This window comes from Pelophylax lessonae (assembly GCF_965119305.1).
Source record: "Pelophylax lessonae genome assembly, chromosome: 10".
Lineage (NCBI taxonomy): Eukaryota > Metazoa > Chordata > Amphibia > Anura > Ranidae > Pelophylax > Pelophylax lessonae.
The window spans coordinates 168358556-168386528 of record NC_138777.1 but is presented as its reverse complement, the minus strand read 5'-3'; the positions used below and the strand labels follow the sequence as shown (position 1 = coordinate 168386528).

The window sequence follows — 27973 nt, the reverse complement described above, 5'->3', positions numbered from 1 at the left end:
GAGAGTGTGAAGTTGGATCAAAGTCCCATCAAAGTCACACAAAATCGCAATAGTGAAAACGTAGACTAAAGCTCTGTTTCCACTTATGTGACTTGTCATGTGAATTTGGACGCACAAAATTGCATGACAAGTCACAGCCCATTGATTTCAACAGCACCCGTTCCCATCTATGCTAGCGACCCTGAAAAGGTACCTGCACTACTTTGATGCAGCTTTTGATGCGACTTTGATCCAGAGAGTGTAAAGTTGTATCAAAGCTGCATTTGAAGTCCCACTCTAGCTTAGTGGTTAACCACTTACCGCAAAGTAACGTAGATCTACGTCGGCAAACTTTGCGGTAGTATACCGGGACGGTACCGTGGTTTACAGCCGACGGTCGGCTTTCCGTCAGTAAGGACCGATGCGGCTCGGGAGCTGCTCAATCCTTACCCGGGTGAGCGGGAGGGGACGTCCCCCCCCTCCCGCCGCCTTCCGTGACTTTGCTCGCGGCTCCCGTCCCACCGGGAGCCCCGAGCACCCAGCCGGCGTGTCCGCCGGCTGGATGGAGTCCCGATCTAAGCCGGAAGCGGCTTCGATCGGGTCTCCGATGACGTAACCCGGAGGCGGCGTCCATGACGTCACTTCCGGGTTACTGTGCTGCAAAAGGCGGCAAATTTAAAAAATGGCTGTATGCAAAAACGCCGTTTTCGGCGTTTTGCATACATGGAAGTATAGTGGAGGGGTCTATGGTCTTTTAGACCCTCGATCCCTCCATAAAGAGTACCTGTCACTGCATATTGGTGTCACAAGGGATGTTTACATTGCTTGTGACCGCAATAAAAGTGATCCGATTTTTTTTTTTTAAAAACCTGTAATAAAGTTAAAAAAAATAAAATAAATAGGAAAAAAAAAAAAAAATTTAGCCGCCCCCGTCACCGTTAGCTCACGCACAAAAAAAAAAACGTATACGTAAGTCGAGCCGCGAATTAAATCGCTGTTCAAACCACACATGTGAGGTATCGCCGCGATCGCCAGAGCGTGAGCAATAATTAAAAAAAAAAGAGCTACACTCTAACTCTAAACTGGTAACCGTTAAAAAAATTTAAAGCGTCGCCTATTGAGATCTTTATTGACCGTAGTTTGTCGCCATCCCACGGGGGGGGGGGGGGGGCAATTTTAAACCATAACATCATCTTTCCTACTATACAAAAAAAATGGGCTAACTTTACTGTTTAGTATTTTTTAAATGCAGTGAAATGTGATTTTTGAAAATGTTTCCAAAAAATTGCGTTTTAAAGACCACTGCGCAAATACCGCGTGACAAAAAATATTGCAATGACCGACATTTTATTCTCCAGTCTTTGCTAAAAAAATATATATAATGTTTGGGGGTTCTAAGTAGTTTTCTAGGAAAAAATACTGGTTTTAACATGTAAACAAAAAGTGTCTGAAATAGGGCTGGGGCTTAAAGAGGAAGTAAACCCTCCTCTGCAAGTTGTACCTATAGGTAAGCCTATGATAAGGCTTACCTATAGGTACTGTAAATATCTCCTAAACATGTACCGTTTAGGAGATATTTACCTTACATGCAGCCAGTGACGTCACTGTCGCATGCGCTCTGAAGGAACGGCCGCTCGTGCCGTTCCTTCAGAGCCCTGTGTCGTGACCGTCGGCTCCTGCGCGCGTGCGTGGGAGTGACGTCACCGTGGCTCCGGCCAATCAGATGGCCGGATGCCGCGATCCCGGAAGACGGGCGACTGAACATGTCGCCCGCAATAGAGGTAAGCGGGCGGCACGGCGGGGGCTCGTTCTAAGGTAAGTATTTCATAATGAGCTAGTATGCGATGCATGCTAGCTCATTATGTGTTTCTCTTTCAGGGAGAAAAAAAAAACAACTTTTTTTGGTTTACAACCTCTTTTTCAACTAAAAAAAACGGAGGGACAAACACCAAGATTTTTTTCGTCCGTCCCCAGACGACCGATTTTCGTTTAATGTGTATGCAGTACATCCGTGAAAAATCGGATACGAAAGACCGCGCATGATCTGAAGTTGCTGACAACCTGGAAGTCTAGGAACAATTTATGCACTGTCGACTAAAAACGGTAATGAACGCTGAGAAGACAGAGAAAAATCGGAGGATATTTCGTCCGATTTTCGTCAAGTGTGTACGGCCCTTTAGAAAGACACACAACCTTTTCCGGAAATGAAAGACAGCTTAGCAAATTCAGATAAAGGGAGATAGCGTTGTCTGTGATGAACAGGAAGAAGCTGTTTTGTCCAGTTTAGATAAGACTTTCTAAGCTACACAAGCAGCTAGCCAGAAAATGAATAATATCAAGGATAAGGATATTTAACATACTATCAATAGGAAAAATGTCATCTTTGACTGGAGTTTCCCTTAAAAATACCAGATCAATTTAGTTTGACTTGGGTTATCCTGGGTATAGTTGATTTATAAGTAATTTGATTTACAACATTTCAGCTAAGAACAGGAAACTGAGGCTACAATTCACGCAGGCTCACCAAATTTTGACAATAGAAGATTGGAAAAACGTTGCCTGGTCTGATGAGTCTCGATTTCAGCTGCTACATTCAGATGGTAGGGTCAGAATTTGTCGTAAACAACATGAAAGCATGGATCATCCTGCCTTGTATCAATGATTCAGGGTGGTGGTGGTGGTGTAATGATGCGGGGCATATTTTCTTGGCATGCTTTGGGCCCCTTAGTACCAACTGAGCATTGTTTAAATGCCACAGCCTACCTGAGTAGTGTTGCTGACCAAATCCATCCCTTTATTACCACAGTGTCCCCATCTTCTGATGGCTCCTTTCAGCAGGAAACATGCACCATGTCACAAAGCTCAAATCATCTCCCTATAGGTTTCTTTTGAACATGACAATGAGGTCACTGTACTCAAATGGCCTCCACAGTCACCAGATTTCAATCCAATAGAGCACCTTTAGGATGTGGTGGAATGGGAGATTTGCATCATGGATGTGCATTCGACAAATCTGCAGCAACTGCATGATGCTATAATTTCATTATGGACCAAAATCTCTGAGAAAATGTTTCCAATACCTTGTTAAATCTTTGCCACGAAGAATCAAGGCAGTTCTGAAAGCAAAAGGGGGTCCAACCCGGTACCTAATAAAGTGGCCAGTGAGTATATATTTGAATGCACACTTTTCCAATAGATAGCTAGATGGTAACTAAAAGCAGACATTTTCCAGTACCTGCCCATACCTGTAAATAGTTCATGAGCACCCCAGTACCCCTGAAATCTAGGTTGATCATCATCACATTGGGTACAACCAGCATGTTGGAATTTCGGCATGCGTTTATTGCCGCTGGCAATATTCTTTGTGTTCTCCCAGCAGGGACGACTTCCCGTGCCCCTAGGAGAACACAATAGTTACGCGTTAGGGATTTACCCATTAACACTGTCTGTGTTGATGGGGTAATCAAGAGATTTTCTTACCTGCAAGCCATGGTTGCAGGAAAGAAAATCCCATCATCATGGCCAGCTTTTTGCACCACATCATCATGATCACATCATCATCTTGGCCAGCTTCATGCACCTACCTATTGTCTATTGAGCAGGACAGGCAGACCAAGAAGGGAGGCAGACCAGCCAATGATTTAAAGAGGAAGAGAAAAGTGAATTTCTGACTCTGAAAGTGTGCTTCATTATGGCAGTCCCAGGGCACTGAAAGTTTCTGGTATGTGCAGGCATCATAAAGTACCTGCAGAATTACACTGGTCTACAAATTTTGAGAAATTATTGACCCCTGAGATAAAATGTGCTAATTCTTACATATTTTGATTAGATGAATTATAAAACAGGTGATAAAAGTGCTGGTTGGCTAAAGTTTTCAAGATATTTCACAATAAAGATTTATACACAGCCGAATATATATGCCTACAAGCAGGGCCGGTGCTTCCACTAGGCAAACTAGGCAGCCGCCTAGGGCGCATTGCCACCTAGGGGGCGCATTGCCACCTAGGGGGCGCAGCCACGAGTCGGCACTCTCCTTTATTAATGATCCCTGTGAGCTGAGGGGAGGGGCAGCAGTGGGGGAGGAAGAAGGGACAGAGGAAGATACTAGGTGTCTGAGGCAGTGGCGGAACTACCAAGCCTTGGCTTTCCACCAATGTTGGGTGGGCCCCAAGAGGCAGGAAGGGAGCCCACCGAAGTGCTGCCTGCATGATGATCCTCTTCGGCTGGAGCTGTGGTGAGCACTGTGCTCCAGAAGAGGAGTGTCCTAGGAAAAGGAATCACAGTGAAGGTGGACAGAGCGCGGGCCACTCTCTTCATACCGCTCAGTGAGCATCCCCAGAACAGTGGATCGGGGTCCCTAGGTGTTACATGGAGCATCCCTGGTGTGAAAGGGAATTGGGGTCACCAGGTGTGTCATGGGGAATCGGAGTCACCAGGTGTGACATGGGGGATAGGGGTCACCGGGTGTAACAGGGATTCGGGGTCACCAGGTGTGCCATGAGGAATTGGGGTTCCTGGGTGTGCCATGGGGGATTGAGGTCCCCAGGTGTGACATGGAGGAACATCAGGGTCCCCAGGTGTGACATGTAGGAACATCAGGGTCTCTCCGGGTATGACATGGAGGAACATCAGGGACCCCTGGTGTGACATATAGGAACATTGGGGTCACTTGGTATGACAGCATGACATGGAGGAACACGGGGTTCCCTGGGTGTGACATGGAGGAACATCGGGGTCAGTGGGTATGACAGCAAGACATGGAGGAATATTGGGGTCCCAGAATGTGACATGGAAAAACATGGTCCCTAGGTGTGACATGGAATGACATCAGGGTCCCCAGGTGTGACATGGAGGAATATGAGGGTCAATGGGTATGACATAGAGAAGTTTTTAACCCCTACCCTTTTTATTTTTTTTGGGGGGGGGGGGGGGCACAAGTAGCTGGTCTTGCCTAAGGCGTAAAATAGTCTAGCACCGGCCCTGCCTACAAGGGAGGGAGGTGTCTGATGACCATAATGCCTCGTAACTTCTCGACAAAGTACGGTAGAACAATGAAAATGGTCTTATCTTCCCTTTGAGACTAAAGATTATTACATGACTGTAATTTATTGTACTTTTATTGCAGGGCACATTTGTCTTGGTCAGATCTACACATCATACAGTTACATCTGGTGGTTTGTGAAAGTGCCATTGCCTAACATTTCCAAGGAACAGTTTTGCATGATATTTTCCTTAAAGCCCCGTACACACGTACCGATCGTCGGCCGAACGATCGGCCGTCTTTTGTCCAGGGCTGTCGGTGTCTGTTGAAAAGTGCAAAAGACTGCACAAGAATTTTGTCCGCTGACTACAGCCGACTGCAGAAGTGATGTCATGTAATGGTTAACTTTCCCTGTGTTTTTTCTTTTCTGAGCATGCCCAGTCTTGCAAATCTGCTGTCTGTCGGCCGAATTCTGTACTGACTGGCGAACAATCGGCCATTCTGGTGTCGGCATACAAAAATTTTCATGCTTGCAAGACAGATTTTTTTCGGCCGAAAGTGCGCTGTCGGCTGTCGGAAGCATCATACTAACAAGCCGAAAATCGGCCGATCGTTCGGCGGCCGAACATTTTCGGCCGACAATCGGTACGTGTGTACGGGCCTTTAGGCTCGGTTCACACTGGGGCGGCACGACTCTGCACCACGACTTCGGAGCGACTTGCATGGACTTCACATAATGGAAGTCTATGCAAGTCGCTGCGAGGTCGCCCCGAAGTAGTACAGGACCCTTTTTCTAAGTCGGAGCGACTTGTGTCGCTCCTATTAGAATGGGTCCTGCAGCAGTCAATGGACCGCGAGGGAGCACGACTTGTCAGGCTGACAAGTCGCCTGACAAGTCGCGCTAGTGTGAATCGAGTCTTAGAAGCAAGATGCCTCGAAACTGTGTAAACAACGCAGATAACTTCTGCTACATTTGTGGCAAGGTTACATTTGCATCTCAAAAGTGCAGTATGATGGCAGTGGTAAAACCCCCTTTATTGGTGGCACAGCACCAATATTTTTTTTAAAGGTTAACTTTATGCCACCTTTATTTTGGATGCAAAATAGGGGATCAGGACAAGAGTTGGGCCCTCATTATTGTTGCATTACACGTGCAACCTATTTGCGTCATTGGCTAAACAAGAAGAAAAAGTCCATGCCTTTCGCAGTCCCAATGATGTGGAGGGAACCCACCAATCATAATTGCGGCTGCTATTATTGCATGGTTCTCCCAATTGCAAAAGGGATCTCAAGAAAGAAGAAGTGGACCAAACATTCCATCCGCACTGTGCCCTTTACCCCATGGTGAGGACTTGTCAAATCCAGATCAACCAGAACCCTACTCTCTAGACTCAGATGATGATAAAGAAGATGAGAATGCAGCTGACCTGGGGCCATCGATATCAGTAGAACCAAACTTTAACTTTTGGTATCAATAAAAATATACATTTAAAATGAATGGTGTGGCACCATTCTCATTGCTATATCACATTTTGCAGAAAAGTTATAGAGCATATTCGCACATCCCCCTCGTAATTTTAAATTATTTTGATGCAATTTTGTCCTGAAGCTGTATCTTGGAAACTGGGAGGCAATTAATACTAAGGACTTAATTTCCCTTTATTAGTGACCCAATTCTGCTCAAATTTAGCTACTTTCCTTTCCAGGGCTTTCTCCTTGTAGACCCGTGGTATTGCTGCTCTAAAACCGTTCTCTAGTGGAAAGGTTTGCCATAAGGACAATTATTAAATGATCTGGATGTGGTCTGCAAGTGTGGCAGACCAGCACGAAGCACAGATCTGTGATTTATCCCTAAAAAAAGAGGATATATTTTATATCTGGTTATTATACAAGTAAAGCCCTTTCTCGTGATATGTCTTGACAAGAACAATAGGACATCCTGTTGCAATATACTGTATACTGTAAAACAAACTGCTGTAGTGCCAATTCATACATGTACCCCTCTATCTTTATATTCCACATTTGGTGAGTTTCCAGATGATTGCTGTAGTGAAAGCAGCCCATAGACATGAGATGAGATTTATTTTTTAGAAACTCTGATAACTTGCCTGTATATGGGCTCCTTCTGGGTTTGCGACTCCGGCTCCGTGGCTGGCCAGAGCCGCAATAACGTCACTCCCGCGCATGCGTGAGTGAGCCACCAGTCACGGCACACTGCCCTGAAGAATGTTCCTCCAGAATGAATGCGCCAGTGATGTAACTGGCTGCTAGGTTAGTAAATATCTCCTAATGGTGCATATTTAGGAGATATTTACACTACTTATAGGTAAGCTTTAACATAAGCTTACCTATAGGTAAAACTTAAAGATGGACGTTTACTTCCTCTTTAACCGTCCCCAGATCAATAAGGGATTTTGGCAGGTCTGGCTTTGCAAGCTCTATACTTGAATAATGATGTCCAACCCCCCCCCCCTTGTGTTCTTTTCATGTTATCGTAAACTGTAATGTTAGAATTTGCTTTTTGGGTAGGGATAACCTATTGAACAACAAAGAGCCCTCTCACTCCTCCTAACCCCTTCACGACCAACATAAAATAAATCTTAACACCTGAACTCAATTTTTGCAACTTTGTGTTAGTAAAACTGTACATATCTTTTAAACTACTTAGTGTATCCAGATGAATTATACCTTTTTTTCAGAACACTGGCTTTTCTTTGGTGGCTAATGCATATCCCGATATTTATTTTTTTTTTTTTATTATCAAAATTGGTCAAAATAGTAAAAGAAAATATATTTTTTTTAAATTTAGCTTTACATTTCTTGCTATTACCATGAACTATCACCAAGAAACAATCCAAAACCAGTTTTCCAGCCCTTGATGGTCGCAAAGATACCACATATGTGTAAGTTATTTGTCAGAAACAATAATCAATTTTTTCTTTTTATCCTTCCTAAAACACACTGACACTGATATATTTTAATCTGACCTGACTTCTCACCCTAACCTTTTCTTTACACAACTTTTTTTTTTTTTTTTTTACAATCTTCTCCTCTAGCAAGGAGAAAAACTGGATTTTTGTACTTACCGTAAAATACTTTTCTCTGGAGTTCATCGACAGATGCAGTTCCATATCTTCTAGACCATTAGGTTATGCTCCTCTAATCAGGAATGGGCACTAGGCAGGAAAAAGATTTACCACACCTATGGGGGCTGTCCCTGTAGGCATAACCCCACACACTGCTACAGCAGCCAGTTTCATTGCAAGCAGTGTTTAGAAGACAAAAAAACCCATACACTCAAAGCAGAGGGGCGGGTGCTGCATCTTAGAGCTGCACGATTAATCGTTCTGGGATCGCGATCTCGATCCACCCCCCTATGCGATCTCCATCACGAATATCGGCGATTCTGGGGGTGGGGTTACTTCACGGCCGCACCTCCGTCACGCCTCCTCTATGACGCGGCGGGCTGCACCTCCGTCACGCTTCCTCTATTCAGCGCTCTGCAGATGACGAGGCAGGCCGCACCTCCATCACGCCTCCTCCATTCAGCGCTCTGCAGATGACGCGGCAGGCTGCACCTCCGTCACGCCTCCTCCATTGAGCACTCTGCAGATGACGCGGCAGGCCGCACCTCTGTCACGCCTCCTCAATTCAAGTCTGCAGATGACGCGACGGTGTCTTCCGTCCCACCTCAGCCCCGCCTGCTCTGTCCCCGGAAGTGACGAGGTCCTATTTGTTCACGGGTCCGAGAAAATTATGGCATGATGAGCTTTCCATGAGGTAATCAAGGACAGAGGAGGGGGGGAGAGAGGGGAAAACCCTAAAAAATAAATAATTAAATGTATATTGTAATGAATGAATTATATATATATATATATATATATATATATTTCATTATAATATACATTTATTTTTTTTATTTTTTTAGGGATTACATTTTCTGCACATAACACTACGTTTTCAGCATTTTTACTTGTGAATTATCAATATAATAATAATAATTAATGAAATTATTATTTTCATTATTATTTCTTGTATTTTATATATATATATCTATATATATATAGATATATATAAATATATATTATATATACATATCTATATATATATATATATATATATATATATATATATATATATATTACAATAAATAATATAATGAAAATAATAATTTCATTAATTATTATTATATTGATAATTCACAAGTAAAAATGCTGAAAAGGTAGTGTTAAAAAAAAAAAAAAAAAAAAATGTATAAATATACATGGTGCTGAGAATCGTGAGTGAATCGTGAGTGAATCGTGATCTTTTTTCCAAGCAAAAAAATCGTGATTCTCATTTTTGCCAGAATCGTACAGCTCTACTGCATCTGTCGATAAACTTCAAAGAAAAGTATTTTATGGTAAGTACAGAAATCCAATTTTTTCTATCGTTCATCAACAGACGCAGCTCCATATCTTCTTAGACCATTGGGATGTCCCAAACCAGTATTTTCATGAGGGTTGGGAAGACAACGCAAAAAAGAACGCAACTCCCCAAAGGCTAAAAGTAGCCAACCAGGTAATATGGAGCTCAACCAGGAACAACTGGAGCTCACCTAGAAAAAACATACACCCTCGAAGAGAACAAAAAAGATTCTCTTTAAACAGCAGCCTGCAAAACCATGCGGCCAAAGGAGGCATCCAAAGATGCCAACACATCAACTTTGTAGAGTTTTGTAAATGTATGCACGACAAAGTTGCCACCTTGCAAACTTGCATCACTGACGCCTGATGGCGAAAAGCCCAAGAGGCACTCAGCGCTCTAGTAGATTGTGCCTTCACTGGGAAAGGAGGAACCCGACCCTTCAGCGAATAAACCTGAACAACCGTCTGCCTGATCCACCTGGAAATGGTCACAGCAGACGCAACCAATCCCTTATGAGGTCCCTCAGTAAGACAGAGTAGTACAGAGTGAAGGCAGCACAATGTATTCATTTAAACAAAAATCAGAAACCACCTTAGGGAGAAAAGATTGATTTGGATGGAGTACCACTATATCTCTGTGGACCATCAGATAAGGTCAACGTCAGGGCACGCCGCAAATTCAGACACTCTGCGGGAAAAAGTGATAGCCGCCAAAAAGGCAAACTTCTGAGACAATGAAAGCAGAGGAATCTCCTAAATGTTCTCAAAAGGAGGCTTTTGAAGAACAGATAAAACCAGATTTAGATCCCATGGAGGTAGCGGGGACCGTCTCGGGGAGCCATATGGCGCACTCCCTGAATGGAGATACGAATCAAGGCATGCAAAGCTAACGGGCGTTGAAAATATATCACCAAGTCCGACACTTGGTCTTTGATAGTGCCCAAAGCAAACCACTGTTCAACCCTTTTCTGCAGAAAGGCTAAAACCCTGGCAACCGAAACTTAAGCGAGGGTGTACCTTCAGGATTCGCACCATGAAATGTACCATTTCCACGTACGATATAACTTCCTGGAAGTCGACTTCCTAGCCTTCAAGAGTGTAGGAATCACACATTTAGAAAGATCTCTATCCCTCAACACCTGGCTTTCAACAGCCATGCTGTTAAAGCCAGCGACTGTAAAGCAGGTTGGGAGATCGGACCTTGAGACAGCAGATCTTGCCTGAGAGGAAATCTCCAAGGAGCATCAGCGACCAACCTTACTAGGTCTGTGTACCAAGACTGGCAAGGTCAGTCTGGAGCCACCAGAATGATCAGAATCCCTTCCACCTCTATTCTGCATAAAAGTTTTAGCGCAGGAAAGGCATAAATCAGCCAATACTGACCCCAAGAAGCCACCAGAGCATCTGTGGCATCGGCCAGAGGATCTTGAGATCTGGCTTCGAACCTCTGCACCTTCTTGTTGCCTTTCACAGCTAAGACCAAAGTCCCAGCAGGGAGCTAGGTCCTATTCCTAAACTGTGTGTGTGGGGTTATGCCTGCAGGGACAGCCCCCATAGGCATGGTAAAGCTTTTTCCTGCCTAGTGCCTATTAATGATTGGAGTAGCATAACCCAATGGTCTAAGAAGATATGGAGCTGCGTCTGTTGATGAACGATGCAGAAAAGATACAATGTATTTTTTCTCTATTCAAGGGAAGAAACTGTACAGTGACTAATCACTGTTATAACCAATCAAAGGCTATTATAGAGATAATGTGACCCAGAGCCCATCCTCCTGGCTTCTGATCATTAATATGAGACCGGAAGCTGGAGGTGATCGCTTGGTCTCTGTGCAGCACGATCTCAGCACAAACACAGGTACATACATTTGCAGCCCAATAGAGGAAAACCTACTTCAGTGAGGCCACATATGTGCGTATGTTCAGAAAGAAAGGGTTTACATCCCCTGCACTGCTTTTTCCCTACAATTTTCTTGCTGAATTTAGCCATATATTGTCCAGGGGTGGCCAAAAACAAGAAACAAAGTGAGAACAAAATTATCACAATTTGTAAATGTTGGCGCTTAGCATTACTCCTACTCACATTGCTGCCCTAAGCACTAGTCCATGAGTACCCTGGCCTCAAGTAGTATTTAAACAAATCCAAGTGGGTACAGTTCTTTTAGGCATGTCAGGACAACAAGATACATGATCAGTTGTTTTCACAAAATTTATTGATTACCTAACCTATTTAGGTTGGCTATAAATGGGCTAAGTTTGGGCTGAGTTCAAACGACAGATTAAATGCCTAGCGAAGAATGGGTCATCTTGGGCTACCCTAAGAAGTAATAATGAGCTAGTCTAATCCTCAGCAAATAGAAAAACAATGCAAATGCAAGCCCAAGTGCAGATATTTTGCTGTATGTTATACTTCTATAAGGCAAAGTGTGTAGGTGATGGCAGCTGAAATGCCAACTTGCTCTAACAAATACCCAGGTGCAGCTTTCATTAATAACCATGTATGTCACTTTTTCTGAAATCAGATTCAGACAACACAGACAAGATTCTGGATGGACAGACTGTTGCAGGATAGCATTTACTTGTTACTTGGCTTGGCCAATGAGGTTCAAAGTTTGCTTGGCACCACTACCTATTAAGAGGCAAAATGATCCAACTATCTGAAAATATAGACCACTTATTATATATCAAGATATAAAAGGGGGGTGTTCAAACAGGAGTAATTCATTTACAGAAACAGATCTCCAAGCAGTATACACAAGAATACAGAAACTGCAGTCTCTGTCACTAACTATGTATGTTGAACACAAATGTTCTCTGCAACAGCTTGTGTACCCAATACTTTCAGCTGCAGTTCTGGCAATAGCAGCAGATGGTTGTGGGTAGTGTTCATTTGATTGGAAATTAGGTCATTGTTGAATTTTTATGTTATCTTCATTGGCTCCTAAACAAAAACTGTAAAATATGTTTCTTGAAGTTCTTTAAGTGACACCGATTTTTCTGAGACAACTGGGTAATACTGCTGCAAAAAATAGGAGGAATTGGACACTTGCCAACAAAAAAGTTGTTGGCTAGGTAGGTATACCATTCCCACCCCCATTATGCTTTGGTTTTTTAGAAAAGCAGTATTAGGAGAAGAACACATACACAAAAGTGTGGGGCCTATTCCCCTTAATAAACTGCAAGAATATTTTACAGAAAGTACAAACATCCTGTTTTCTTTATTAAAACGTAGCTCCACCCAAAAGGGGATGCTCCACTTGTTTGCCCCCCCCCCCCCTCCGCTGCAACATTTGGCAAGTTTTGGGGGGGTGTGGGTACCTGGTTTTGACATGTACCTGCTCCCACTTCCAGCTGACTTTGCCACAGCAAACTCAGCTGGAAGTTTGGCACCCCTCCTCATTCCCCCGCCGCCGAGCCATTCACAAAGTGCAGCACGCTTTATGCATGCGCAGTAGGGAACCGGTTGTGAAGCCCCAAGGCTCCAATGACGGTTTCCCTTAGTCGAGATGGCCGTGGCACCACCTGAGAGCCGATTGAAAAATGGGCTCGGGTGAAGACACCGCTGGATTAGTGGACAGGTAAGTGTCCTAATATTATTAGTCAGCAGCTACAGTATTTGTAGCTGCTGACTTTTTATTTTTTTCTGAAGGTGCCTAAGGCTCAGTTTTAAGGGAGATAGAAACAGGCCCACATAACAAAACCAATAGAACTTGGGGCAGCCTGCAGCACAAGCTGAAGAACCCTATGTCCTTCCTATATTCTGTCAAAGCCACCTAATGGAGTGAAAAGCTAGTTTCCCTTCACAGGGACCATCCAGAAGGATCAAAAGAGTCAATTTTACTAATAGAAGCAGTGACTGAGAGATAAACCTGTCCCGCACAAACTCCATCTAGGCAGTGAAGGGAAACTGAGCTTTGATGTCTTGCAGCTGAACAGAAAGAGATGTAAGAACATTATCCAGGTTGCAGTGAAAGGTGGAAATAATCTTAGAAAAAAAGTAGGCTCTAGTCTAGGCCTTAACATCACCTTAACACAATATTACATAAAAATATCAATTTTATTATACAAAATAATAACAATTCAGTAAAAAAATATTACACCATCTCACATATAATATTCTAGAATTTTTTTTTTCTTTTGTGGTTATTTGATTTGATTGTTGGTTGAGAAGAAAAGGGGAAGAAAAAGGTGATTTGGGATCAGTTATAGTTATATAATTAAGATGGCTCTAGAATGAATTAACATGTTTTCTTTGCTTACGACATTGAAAAAAATTAAAAGATGGATTGTAATGTACAGACTGTATATGTAACTGAACTTAAATAAAGATAAAATTTGAAAAAAAAAAATACTCTAGAAATAAAAGCTTCTGTCGTCTACGCGTTTCTCGGTTTCGTACCACTTCTTCAGGACATTGGCTTGAATTAGTAAACATAACAAACGAAGAAAGATATTCCAATTGAAAATAAAATATAACATAAGTATACAATATACACAAGTCTTACCAGATATTATTGGTGCTATGTACAGCTCTCTTTGCCCTATGCTGTGCATAATACCAATAATATCTGGTAAGACCTGTGTTTATTGTATGCTTATATTATATTTTATTTTCAGATGGAATATATTTTTTCTTTCTTTCTTTGTTATGTAAACTGCTTCAAGCCAATGTCCTGAAGAAGCAATACAAAACCGCGAAACATGTAGACGACAGAAGTTTTTATGTCTGGAAGATTATATGTCACACATGTGATGTAATATTTTTCTACTAAAGTTTAATTATTTTGTATCATAAATGGATATTTTTATGTAATATTTTGTTATTAAGCTTTTTATAACCCTGGTAAGGTATAATTAAAGTAGCATTTTTGTTGGGCTTTTTGTACAATTCCACGCAATTATAGGGATGATACCTACCAGTGTTAGTGTGATTAATACAGTATTGAATAGGGCCTTCACTATTTAATATAAGTGTCCAATTACTCCAGTAGGTGACAGTAAAACCCAATTGTCTCTGAATAACTCATTTCTGTCCCCCTAAACATCTGTAAAAACGGTGCACAGAATTCAACGGTAATAAAACAGCAGGAACATAGCTAATGATCAGACTCTATGAAGCTATTTAAGGTCAATGAACACCTACCATGATTACACCCAAGCTCCATAAATCACATGACTCATCATAGCCCTGATGTGACAGCAGTTCTGGGGCAGCGTAATGCAGTGTAAAACAAGGCGTATGTAGCGGCCGTGACCCTGGAGGGCGGAGCCTAGCAAACCCAAAGTCTATGACCTTCAAAACAGCATCTTCACCAGGTGATGACAGCAGAAGATTCTGTAGGAAGGAAAAGTATACTGTAAGCAATACGTTTAGGCTTTTCTATCATTGATTTTCTTATTCTTTTTTGGAATAAATCCTCACCTCAGGTTTAAGGTCTCTGTGGACCACTCCAGCTTCATGCATGTGACATACAGCACTCACAAGGCTGCGCATTAGACTACTTGCTTCAATTTCGCTGAAACGTGATTGTTTCTTTATTCGGTCCAGCAACTCCCCACCATCCAGAAGCTCCATCACAACATACGAATGATACTAACAAATAAAAAAAAGACACAAGCTAAGGTGAAAATGGCAGGTAAATATATGTTTCTTGCTGCCCTTAATTTAAGGTGGATTTTTATGTGGTAAAGAACTATACCACTTATTCATTTTCGGCTGGGTTTACACTAATTCCTCGCGGTAATGCATGTTTGTGTGCTGCAGTGCCATTCATTCTGAAGGGCACTCCAATGCTGCTACATTGCAGCACATGAAATGCATTGTAATATTCTACTATTCATCATTGTGCACTGTTTCAAAAAAAAGTGTATGCACCTTTTTAGTCTGTTAGGTGGCCTATTTAAATAATTGGGCTGCCTTATTGTAACACAAATTAACACTCATTAATAAATTAATGTATTAATGCACTGCAGCAGTTTTACTTCATGCTTAACCCTTTGGCTGCATAAAGATATGTGATATGCATTTGCAACATGAATCACTAGCTCCTGCCACAGCTCCACTCCTTCTGTCCATCATTTAACTGGATGCTCAGCATAAATTAATGAACAAAAATCACAGGTTATCACTCTTACTTATTTTAGAGCCAGTTATCTTCAACTCAGCTGACCATTTTTGTCTGTGGAGCTATATCTTAACACATTTATACAGAAGAAATATATTGGTAACACTTTATAAAATATTTCCTTAGGTTAATCTATCTTTGCATTCGCAACTAAATATAAATCATTTTAAAAAGTGAAAAGTCTAATTTACCTAGAAGTAGTACTTCTAGATAAGTGCTTCTTGCCCCTTTCATAAACTCTAGCCTTTTTGGTCCCTGGCAGGGTGTACAGTCAAACTATTGCAGTACTCTTGACAAAAAAAAATCGTTTACCACTCTAAAGAGAAGAATTAATCCATGCCTAAATTAGGATTTTTGTGCTCACTGAAAATCCTTTTCTCTGAGTTTATTGAGGGACACAAAGTCTTTCACCTTCTGGTTGTGCTGCTGCAGATGGATTGAACACTGGCAAATAAAAAAAAACCTGTATGCCATCCCAGGATAAGGCATGCCTCAGTTTTGTAATAAGCAGTACTGAGAGCATGATCATAAACACAAAGGGGTAGGACCTGTGTTTCTTAATGTAGGGTAAAGATAAAAATCCTATTTTCTTCCTCATCCATTGAGGGACACCAGATGTCTTTCACCTCCAGGATGTCCGAAAGCAACCCCAACACAGCAAAAAAATCGCTAACAAGCCCAGTAGAAAAAATAAATTGCCCCAATAGAAAAAAATGAGCAATGCCTGCAGTTCAAGAGCGGCTTAAAGGGCTATACACATGAAGCTGGAATCAGATCAGGCTGCAACCTCCAACTAATAGCAACAATGAGAGAACAGAAGACCAGGTGGTAACCTTGCACTGAGAAATCAATGCTTAATGCTGAAGGATAAAGAACACTCATTTAGCAAGCTGATGTATGTCTTGACAGGTAAAGGAGAAAAACAATCTTTAAGACCATAAGCTTGGACACTGGTCTACCTGAACCAGCCAGAATGGTGGAGCGAGAAACCAGATCACCCTACTGGTTCTATCTAGGAAGGGAATCAGCAGTTTAAAGATAGAGACTCACAGCTTAAACTGTATTCAAACAGCCAGAGGCCAAACAGCAAGAGAAGCTCCTCTCAGAGAGGGACTAAAAATCTCTGATTGAGGAAAAGATCAGAAGCTGCCCAGGGTCATAAGCAAAATTCAGGTCTCAACTCGTCTGATACCAATACAGGACCAAACAGAAATAGGTTTTCGTGAATAGAAAGGCTGTCATGTCAGATACTCACCTCCAGTGGCGATGATTATCCCTTGAGGGTAAAAAGAGTGACCTTGAGGAAGTCCAAACAGCAGTTCCTGAGAACAAACAGTGAACAAAGTTTTATCCTATTGAGTTAAAAAAGACAAGCGAAGTAAGGAACAAGGGAACTCCCCATTTAAAAACTTAGGTTAAGTTAATATTCTTAACCAAAAAAAGCCAGTAAGAACCAGACATGAAAGTGTTAAGAGCTGAGCTCTATTCCAACCATATGAAAAGGGGAAGCCACCTCTGGGATAAAGTCCCTTTGCTAGAACTTGCTGGAAATCCTTCCTAGCGTCAAGAGTCACAGATTTAGATATTCTCACAACTACCTAAATCCAATAATTTGCTCACAGATTAAAGTCAGGAGCCTTATCAGGTCAGTGAAGAGCATCCTGCCTGGGTTATACCATAGCAAGCAAGATCACCAGAAATCTCTTCATTTTGAGTCTGTGAAGGAGATGAGGCAGAAGCATAAAAAGGAGGAAAAGCCTAGATGTGGGCGTATGAACCCTATGGAGTCACCAGAACATTCAATGCTACCGCTAGAGCAGGAGTTCCCAAACTGTGGGTCGGGACCTACTGGTGGGTCGCGAGCTGCGTTTGAGTGGGTCACGCTGAGTCGGAAATCACAGAGCGGTGGCGCGCTTAAATTGTGCTGTGAAAGCCCACGCAAATTACAGAGAGCCAGAGCTGTCAAATCGCAATGGATTCAGGACCACGCCCACGCAGTTTACGAAGACTGGTCTGCATTTCCCGAGAGGAGGATACTTGCATTAATGAGTACGTATGTGGGCTGTTATGTAGGATATGTTCCATGGGGTGCAGAGCCAGCTCCTCGGTCCTGTTGGCGGCAGCGGTGGTGGCTAGATTGGCAGCAGGATTCTCTCAGCTATAGCGGGCAGAGACAGCAGCCTTAGTGTCATAGGAGGACCAGGTAGCCTGGCGGTGTGGAGACCACTGTGGATCACTGGGAGAGGAAAGAGGGTGAGTGCCATATAGCCTGCTGAACACTGTCCTGGGGTGGTTGATTTCTGTCGTCTGCCTGCCTTATACTTTCTATGAGGGTGCTGATTACTTACAACTCCACTTACATGCCACACATGCCACAGGTTTCTGACCCCTCACTTAGAACATCTGGCAAGTGTATTTAATAATAAATTGAAAAGTTGTAAATTGATATTTTTATTTTAACATCCCCCTCCCTTTTAAAATATGCATAATTATTATTTGCATTTATATAGCGCACTTTACAATATTCAATTACAAGCATGCGGGTCCTGAAAAATAACTGTATTCAGAAGTGGGTCTCGGCCCACAAAAGTTTGGGAAGCCCTGCGCTAGAGGATTCCTGCACCTCAAAACAAACACATTCAGTGCTACAATGGAGGCAGGCTATCAGGGGGTCTATGTCCTGCGCTCTCCACTTGCATCACAGATTCTGGAAAGCACTCAGGTATACAGATTGCTCCCAAATGTCTAGAATTAACCACTTGGGAAAGTCTGTCCACCAATTGTTCACACCTTAGAAGAGCATAGCAAAAAGATTTAGAATGCAAAATTATCCCCGGTCAGGATCCAAACCACCACTCACAGCAAGATCTTGTTTCTCCTCAATGGCTGAAGCACACCAACATGCTCAAAATCAGGTGACCTGTCAAGGAAATGATCCAGTGATACAGAAACAACCATATCTCCTGAAACTCCAGGATGTAGACCAGGAGATGAGAATTCACAGAAGAACCGGGCCCTAGCACTTGGTGGGTATACATGCCCTCTTCCTCAGCCTGATAGGCTGATGAGAAGCTCTTTAGACGGTGAGAAAGAAGGACTTTCCTGTCTTCCAGAGCAGAAAGACAGATAAAGCAGACCAAGGACTACTTGATCTTCTGAGGCAAACAAATTGGTCTGCTTAGAAACTCAGTCAACTTGTACCACAACAACATTGTGTGGTGCAGAGACAGTGTGAGGTGAGACTGAACTGGGCTGCCTCAGAGGGTAGTGTGGTGCAGAGACAGTATGAGGTGAGACTGAACTGGGCTTCCTCAGAGGGTAACTCACAGACCAATGTCTCTCAGGCAACAGCTGGGATGCAGGTAACTCTCAGACTGAAGGGCAAGAATATGAGTTTGGATAGAATTGAAACTTTTCTGATGAACAAACCATCTGCTCTAAGCTGCCGGAATGAACAGCATTGATTTCTGAAGATTCAGTATCCAAATAAATCATTGGGCCATTTGGACACTCAAAGATACATTGTACAACAGAGCCTGCGCTGACTGTTTCCTACACCAGGCAGCTAAGTATTCCACAATGGGAATGCCATGAAAATATATCCTAGTGAATGCTCCAGATGCAGAGGCAGGACTGTAAAGTCAGAGTGTTAAAAGGACCGGGACCTGTAGGTAGGTATCCTAGCTGACTACAAAAGCCAGAAAGTTCTTCTGGAGAAGAAATAGTTGATCTGGGAGATACCATGCAAAACTTTTAGATTTACAGGCCTGGAAAGAGGCAGATGTTCTTTTTTGAAATAATGACCACAATGGAGTAAATCTGAAACTGTTCTGATATGGAAACTGGAACAAAGACACCCTGATTAGAGAGACTACAATGAGCAGAGGTAGGTCTGCCAATCTGTGTAGTTACATATGAAATTTAGGGATGAAGAGTCAAAGATTGAGCGGGAGGTTAAGGGTTAATCTGTATTCCTGGAAAATCACTATGTACCCCTAAGTGCCTGAAAGGCAAATCATCCAGGCATACACAACGATTAAAAAAAACACTATGGAGATAAAGGCTCTTCTGGTTTTAGCATGTTTTTTACCACAGACTTTGCAGGTGTTCAAACAAAGAATAAAGATGGGGGGTTGGATAGCAAACACACTCCAGGAATAAAGAAATGAAAGGGAAAAGACATGCAGGGCTTCGTACAAGGAGGCAGGTGGGTGCTTTTGCCCCCAGTGTCATCTTTGATAATACCAGGGGCATGCCTGAAGAGACATAAAGGCCAGGTATTGCTTGGATGCAGAGTCCACAGAGTGGCACTTAACCAGAGTGCTCTATGTATGTGTAATGACTAAAGACCAATTAAGGAGACAAGCCACAATGCCTCTCACAGGCCATTACAGCTGTAGACTAAAGTTCCAGCTATATGCTCCACATACTCTATCAGTGAAGAACCCACTGGCATAGATGAAAATTTGTTTTAAGTGATTTAGACTATTCTGCCATGGTTTGACAAATTAAAGTCACAGCCAAAATTGGGCAAGGGAAGGGGAGGAGAATAGGGCCTGACAGCGAGAACTGAGTTCTAAAGAGGGGTTTTGACCACTCATTAGTAGGATCCCTGAATACAGGGATGTTGTCCACTACCCTAGTGGTCTCCCTGTTAAGGTGGGACACAGATGGATTTACAGTAGGGGTAGACCACTGTTTGACAAAATCCTTTACAAATGGGAACACGTCTAGTAAGTTTCTGGGGGATATCAAAGACAAGTCTGGGTTTTTCTAATCCTCATAGATGAATAGCTTGAAGAGCAGGTAAAATTGAAATTTCTCTTCAACTTCAAGGGCTCATAAAGACCCAAGACTGTATACAGCAGGTTGATTTTCCAGTTCCAAAGGTGTATGCAGTGCACCATGTAAACAGTCTTTTTATTTTGGAGTAACAGCAGAAGGCTGTGACTCTTCAAAGATAATCTCATTAGGTATGGACTGCAGTATTTCAAAATTAGAATTGGATATAGTCATTGCGACTTATGGCTCACAAGTCACTAGGGCCATGGGAAGAAGATCAGCCATATAATTTACAAAGGAAGGCATGGAAGCATGCCTAAAAACTCTGCTGTCAGAGCTAGCCAGGAACTTGGTCCTGTGTGACTGTAGTGAGACTCCAGTTGAGAAGGCGGAGAACTCACCAGCACCTGGCAGAGCTGGGAGGGAATTATAATGCTGATTTAGACTATATAAGCAGAGGTTAAAAGGACTCCAGGTTGCAGGCAAAGGCATAAAACAAACATCCATGAAACCATTAGTATAGTGTGAGCTGGGGTCACCTATTGCAGTGGAATTGTCCCTTCTGTGTCTATAAACAGATAGGTTGCGCACGCTTAGTGGTAAGGCAGCTTAATCTAAGGGTACATGGAAAGGTACTCACAAGTTCCAGACATCTGGTAGCAGGTATAGTATGGATGGCCTGAGGCTTCCAAGGTTACTGTAGGTGTCAGCAGGAAAAAGCTGAGGATTGTAGTTTTTTTTTGTGGCTCCTCTGCAAGCCACAGTAAGCGCTAAGGCAATGTTAATGGAGCGCACTGCAACTAACTTGATACAGAACAGAGTCTGAAAATTACCTTACACAAACCCAGTCACTTCCAGGCTAGCCCTGCAATGTCTAGTCCAGCAAATGTCTGGACATGGCACTCCAAAAGCTAGGCTGAGAATGGCCATACTGTAAAGTTGCAATTGTAGAGGCCAGCCAAAGCAGTTATGTAGAGAAGAGCCTTGCCGGGAAAAAACAACAAAAGTAAAAACAAAAAAAATTAAAAAAGTGCTAGCAAAAAACAAAAACAAAAAGGGTTGATCTTTTTAACAGCAGAGTAAAAAAAAAAATGTCATTCTTCTTTTAGCAAAAAATGGGGCATGCTGGTAATAACGAAGGGTTAGCTTGGACTCGCCTACATTTTTTAGTTTGCCAGAGTCCAGCCCTCCTGTAGGCAGCCGTATAAACCAAAGATGAAAGAGTTCCTGTGTCCTTCAGGGGAAGAGAAAGAAAAGGGTTTTACCTAAAAGTACCCAAAATGACCTTTATCAAACAACATTGCTAAGATCAATGCTGTGATGTCCTATTAGAACACAATGGCCCATGGATTAGTTTAAAAAAAATATGCTTTCCCTGTAATTTAATCTAGGGAGCAGATTTGTTTGACAGTGTTCTAGCAGCATAAAAAAACAGTATTTCTATAGTGATACCTATAATTAAATTACTTGTGTTATTTGAGATAATCATACCGGGAAAAGCATCTTGCCATCCTTGACTACAGAACATCTTCACTTTATATTATAGAGATGAGGGACGTAGTCTGAAGTCTAGGAGGAGAAAACTAGGAAGGGCTAAATCACTGCTTTGCATTTCAGTGCATTTACTTTACTGTAGTAAATGCACTGAAATGCACTATGTACTATGCCCACATATAACAACTATATTGCGTTTAATGTTTTACGGAAGCAACAGCATCTGCTACAGGTAGAGACTAACTAGATAGTCAATTTGCCGATTACATAACAAATAGTTAAAAAATAGATACGTTCTTTAGAAAGAAACTCAGACCTGGTCATGTAGGACATCATGAAGAGTCACAATGTTAGGATGTCCCTGACACAACTTCAGAGCTGCCACTTCTCGCTGAGTATTTGCCTCCATCCTAGAAAAAAAAAAAACAGACAGGTGACTGAATGCGAAAACATCAACTTATTTAGCTACAATATTCATGCTAGAACTCTACATATTAGTGTGTTGTATGTACTTCTGCTGGCTAGAAGCTAGTGTAGCTGACAAGGAGTATTTAAAATGTTTAACTGCTCTAAATGCCTCTCTGTTTTGTTGCACTTTTTCCTCAATAAAGCGTCTTCTTCGAGGGAAGGTAGAAGGTGTTTAATTTATTCATAAATGACCTGGAGGAGCGGATATCTAGCACAATCTCGGTATTTGTGGATGATACTAAATTAAGCATGCCAATATCTTCTATGCAGGATGTGGAAACCTTACAAGCGGACCTGAACAAAATAATGGGGTGGGCAGCTACATGGCAGATGAGGTTTGATGTTGAAAAATGTAAAGTAATGCACTTGGGCGTCAGAAACACGAAAGCAAGCTACTCACTAGGGGGGAACCTATGGGTGAATCTAAGATGGAAAAGGACCTGTGGGTACTGGTAGACAACAGGCTTGACAGTGGCATGCAATGCCAAGCCGATGCAAGCAAAGCCAACAGAATACTGGCATGTATAAAAAAGGGGATTCACTCCAGAAATAAAGAGATTATTCTCCCACTCTACAAGACTCTGGTCCCCCAACATCTGGAGTATGCTTTCCAGGTTTGGGCACCGGTCCTCAGGAAGGATGTGCTGGAACTGGAGAAAGTCCAGAGAAGGGCAACAAAAATAATTAGGGAAATGGAGGACATCAGCTATGAGGAAAGACTACAAAGCACTGAACCTACTCTTACTGGAGAAGAGACGCTTGAGAGGGGATATGATATCAGTACAGCCCCCCCAGTAAGCCCTCCCACCTACTACAGGCCATTACAACCCTCCACAGTACAGTACAAGCCGGTGTAGGGCCGCACATGTGACATCTCTAAGTAGCTGGGGGGTGATCGGGGAGGATGGCGTTGCAGCAGAAGCTGTGGCGGAGTACAGGGGTGCTGGAGCTCACCTCGTCTCCAACATCGGTGTGGACGGAGCCCGGCGGGGGAATTTCAAGCGGCGCGGCGGCCGGCCAGAGGGCGTGTGACGTCACGCATTGACGCGTCGACGCTTTTCACGCACAGTGACGATTTTTTGTAGTCGACGCGTCGTGGCAGCCCTAGGGTGGACAAAACAGCAAACAATACCAACAGGCCAAACAGAGGTCAAAAAGGTTCCTAGACTCACAGCAAGTAAAGTGGGCCTTCCAGTTGCAACTGTAGATTTTACAAGACTTTCTAGCACTCAGGGGGGGTAGGGATGACTGAAACCAAAAGGCAGTGCCAGTGACCAAATAGCAAAATGGAACACTGGCTCTTTGGACATGAGGTCTAGATGATCTGGAGAAACCCATAGAGTGTATGCCAGGTAGAGCTTGAGTATATCTGAGTACCATGTGCTCCTGGGACAATTCAGTGCGATGCAGATCACTGGAATGCTTTCCTTCCCAATCCTGCTGGGTAGAAGAATGAGAATCATTAGGGTTGGAAAGGCATCGATCAGGGTAAACTGATCCCATGGCATCTCTAGAGCATCCACTGCAAAGGCCCAAGGGTCCCTGGAGCTGCTGAAAAGCCTGCTCAGTATGATGTTGACCTTGGAAGACAGGAGGCCCACATCTGACAAAGGGCTATAGATGGAGACACCATATCCCCCAGATTTAGATGCTGACAGCTGAGAAAGTCCAGCTTCAACTTTCTATGCTTGAGAGGTGGACAGGGCTAAAACATGAAGTTATGTCCAAGAGAGGATACAGTCTGCTTCCCTTAGAGCAGGGTGACTTCTGGTGCCTCCTTGATTACTGATGTAGGCCACCGTTGTAGCACTGTAAAACTGCATTCTTGCTCAGTTTCCTCACAACAGAGGAGCGCAGTATGGATAAATAAATTGCTGTGTTTCAGAATGTTGATTTGAACAACTAAATCTCCTGCAGGTGTTCAGGACTGCTACTTAGCCCAACAGGTTGTAATCGATCGAGAGGACCGTCTCTGAATGCAAAGGTAAGGGTTTCCCTAATTCCAGTGCCGAACTGGAAATCTGCCACATCAGGGACAGTCTGGTTTTGGGGTTCAGACTCAACTGGCGGTCCATTTATCCCATGTGGCCAGAAAGTTGACTTGGAGCGGTCTAGAATGAAACTGGGAATATGGGACTGCCCTCCAAGGAGGCTAACATTAGACTGAAGAGACTTGTGCATGCATTAATTGAGGAGTTCCTCTAAATCCAGATGATCCTGGCATGCAAATGAACAGAAAGAATTTCTGTTCTGGAAGCTTCTGGACAATTTTGTGTCCACAGTCAGACCCAGGTACTCCAGTCCATGAGATGGGTCCAGCAATGATTTCTGTAAAGGGATGAAACCACAGATCTGCAGAACCCATACTCTCTGTTGGGTATTGGCTCAGGGAGCACAGATCCTTTGAAAGGAGATTGTACAGGTACCCCACAATGTGGATCCTCTAAGGACAGAGACAAGCTAGAACTAAGGAAAGCACCATGGTGACCCCGGAGCTATGTAGAGGCCAAAGGGAAAGTTGATAAACTGATATCGGTATTGGGCTAATAGCCTCCTGGCTTGTAAGCTGTTGGACAATTGAAAGCAGAGCCAGATGCTGTGATGGGGATGGAGGTCCGTTGGAGCGCATTAGGCATACGGGTGGTAAAGTGTGAAACTCCAGTTTGTAGCTCCGGGAAACAACACTCAGGGCCCAGGCTTCTGAGATCTTTTAGGATCAGCCAAGATCCCAACACTTTGAGAAGTGGTGGAACCCCATTACTGTGCAGAGACTTTGGCTCCAGTTTTGACTGGTTTGAAAGGCCATGTCTTCTTGCAAAAGTAAGTTTCTGTCTTAGACTTATCACTGAAAGATTGGGAGGGACTAGAAAAAACGGAATTTTTGTAAAATCTTACCTGTAAAATTCCTTTCTCTGAGTCCTCCGACAGTCGCCGCCTCTTCATATTCGTCACTAATGGGGTTATTGACCTTTGCTCCGTAGGAGTAGCTAGGCAACAGAATATATTAATATCAAAGCTTTTAGCATATCCCACCCCCAGGGGGTGGTCCCCTCAGTCAATACCTCCCTGCTTCCTGCATTTCCAACTCAGTTTCAGTAGCATAGCAGTAGAGTACATAAACAAACCCCAAAAGAGGGGCGGGGGCGGCGACTGTCGGAGGACTCAGAGAAAGGAATTTTACAGGTAAGATTTTACAAAAATTCCGTTTTCTCTTACGTCCTCCGACAGTCGCCGCCTCTTCATATTCGTCACTAATGGGGACGTCCCATAGCAGTGTAGACATGAGGGGTGGGAAAAAAGCAGCCGCGCCTAAAGCAACGCAGTACCCACATCAGAGAAAGGAACCTTACCAAAGTAAGAGAACCAACTGGGCAACAGGAAAACGTGCTCAACAGGAGCAACAACCAAGGAAAGAACAAGTAACCTAGGGGTAAAAACCTAAAATATTCGTAATTCCAGAATGTTGATCGGAAGGGAGGATTCCTCCTCCGACCAAGCTGTCCCTGGGCGCCCAGAACACCACCCCAGCCCGACAGGCTGGCATCCGTGGTGATCACCGTCCACGACAAAGGACAAAAGGACTTGCCCCCCGACACCGCCGGGGACTGGAGCCACCACAAAAGACCCCTGCGGGTGAGACGGCTCAACGACAGCCGCAGATCCAGAGATTGCGGACGCCCGTCCCACTTGGCCAGGACCTCCGCCTGAAGCTCCCGTGTGTGAAACTGGGCGAAGGGAATCGCCTCAAAGGCCGAAACCATCAATCCCAGACACCTCATACACGTCCGGAGGGACGAGCACTGATTGTCCTTGAGGGACCTGACTTCGCACTGAAGCCACCGAAGCTTGTCTTCCGGCAGGAAGACCTTTGCTTGAACAGAGTCCAGAATCATCCCTAGGTAGGGAAGACGAACCGACGGGCACAACGTTGACTTTGGAAAATTTATCGTCCAACCGAATTCCTGCAGAGTCTGCATCGTGATGGACAGGTCGTTCACCAGGCCCTGACTGGTCGCGGACCGAATCAGGATATCGTCCAGATACCCCAGGACAGAAATGCCCTGGGCCCTCAATAAGGCCAGAACCGGCGCAAGCACCTTGGTGAAAACCCGCGGAGCCGAAGCGAGACCAAAGGGCAACGCCACGAATTGATAATGATCCTCCGCAATGGCAAATCGAAGGTACCTCTGGTGACCCTCGAAAATGGGGATGTGAAGGTATGCATCCTTCAAGTCGAAGGAGGCCATGAATTCCCCCGGAACCAGGGCAGCCACCACTGATCGCAGGGATTCCATGCGGAACTTGCGAACCCGCACAAAGCGGTTCAGAGCTTTTAAGTCCAGAATCGGACGTACCTTGCCCTCCTTTCTGGGCACAGTGAACAGATTGGAATAGAACCCCCGAAATCTGTCCCGATGAGGCACCGGAACCACCACTCCCTGGGCCCGCACCGCCAGGTGCAGATCCTGCAAGCGCTCCGGAGTCAGCTGAAGGTTTGAGGGGAAAAATCTGCATCTTGTATCCAGATCGAACGATTTCCTGAACCCATCTGTCCCGAATGCGGTCCAGCCAGGGTTGAAGAAAACCGAGCAAACGTCCCCCCACCCCAGAACCGGGTGAGGGCGTCCCTTCAGGCCGCATTGTTATGGGCAGCGGACCCGGACTGGCCGGACTTCTGCTTACCCGTCCACGGCTTCTTCTGGGAGCCTTGGCCCTTGAAGGGCTTGCCCTTATAGTGCGACCGAAAGGCACGAAAGGACCCCTGAGAGGGCCTAAACGAGGCATTCTTCTTACCACGAACAAACCTATTCTTGTGAGATTGGGGTAAGAGAGTGCTCTTACCCCCAGAAATACCCTTTATCAGAGTATCCAAAGATTCGCCAAAAAGGCGAGATCCCGCGTAGGGCAAATTAGCTAAAGTCTTGCGGGAAGATTGGTCAACAGACCAACATTTCAGCCATATCAGGCGACGGTTCAAGACCGCCACACTAGAAAGACGCGCAGCCAAAGGGACCATATCTAAGTCCGCATCACACAAATACATGACACCCTGATGAATCTGATCCACCATAGCCAAAGTTGTCGGCGGGGCAGAGTCAGCCACCAGGGTGCGCCTGAGCACCTGCGTCCAATCCGCAATAGCCTGGGCTGCCATAATGGAAGCAAAAATAGGCTTCAGCATAGAACCAGCAACCGTATAAGAATGACGGGCCAGAGATTCCAATCTCCTGTCCGTCAGGTCCCGGAACACCGGGGTATCCTCAGCAGGGATCGCAGTTGATTTATTCAAAATCGCCACCGCGTGATCCACCTGAGGCGGCACACACCAACGCTCATCAGTGGCGGGTGTAAAAGGATAACGCAGCTTGAACCTACTTGGCACAGCAAAAGGCTTTTTGAAATTGCGCCATTGCTCATCAACCGCGCGCTGAAATTCCGTAGAGCAAGGAAAAACCTGCAATGTTTTGCGTTTCCTTTGCGTCCCATAAGAGGACATCAAAACAGGAGGACATGGTTCATCCTGCAAATGCAGCGTCTGCTTGATAGAAGCAACCAACTCATCCATGAGTGCAAGCTCTTCAGACGAGCCAGGGGGAGAATTATCAACCCCTTCCACCTCAGCCTGCCCCTCAGACCCCACAAGGTCAAGGGATGTGTGAGACCCTGAGAAGGGCACTCCAGCCATAGCAGCCCCATCGCCCTCTAAATCAGAGGAAATAGACACCCTGGGCCGTTTTG

General features: G+C 44.0%; 1 protein-coding gene across 2 annotated transcripts in view; it reads right to left on the bottom strand.

Moving 5' to 3' along the window:
- The window catches only part of LOC309565812 (ribosomal protein S6 kinase alpha-4-like), a 91222-nt gene that overhangs the window by 13732 nt on the left and 49517 nt on the right, over window positions 1–27973 (bottom strand). For both annotated transcript variants that reach the window (XM_082270817.1, XM_082270818.1), the window contains exons 12-14: window positions 22083–22176; window positions 14788–14958; window positions 14509–14700 (exon numbers count right to left, since the gene is read on the bottom strand). In XM_082270817.1, coding sequence (XP_082126943.1) covers window positions 14509–14700; window positions 14788–14958; window positions 22083–22176 — 457 coding nt within the window. The remainder of the gene's footprint in view (window positions 1–14508; window positions 14701–14787; window positions 14959–22082; window positions 22177–27973) is intronic.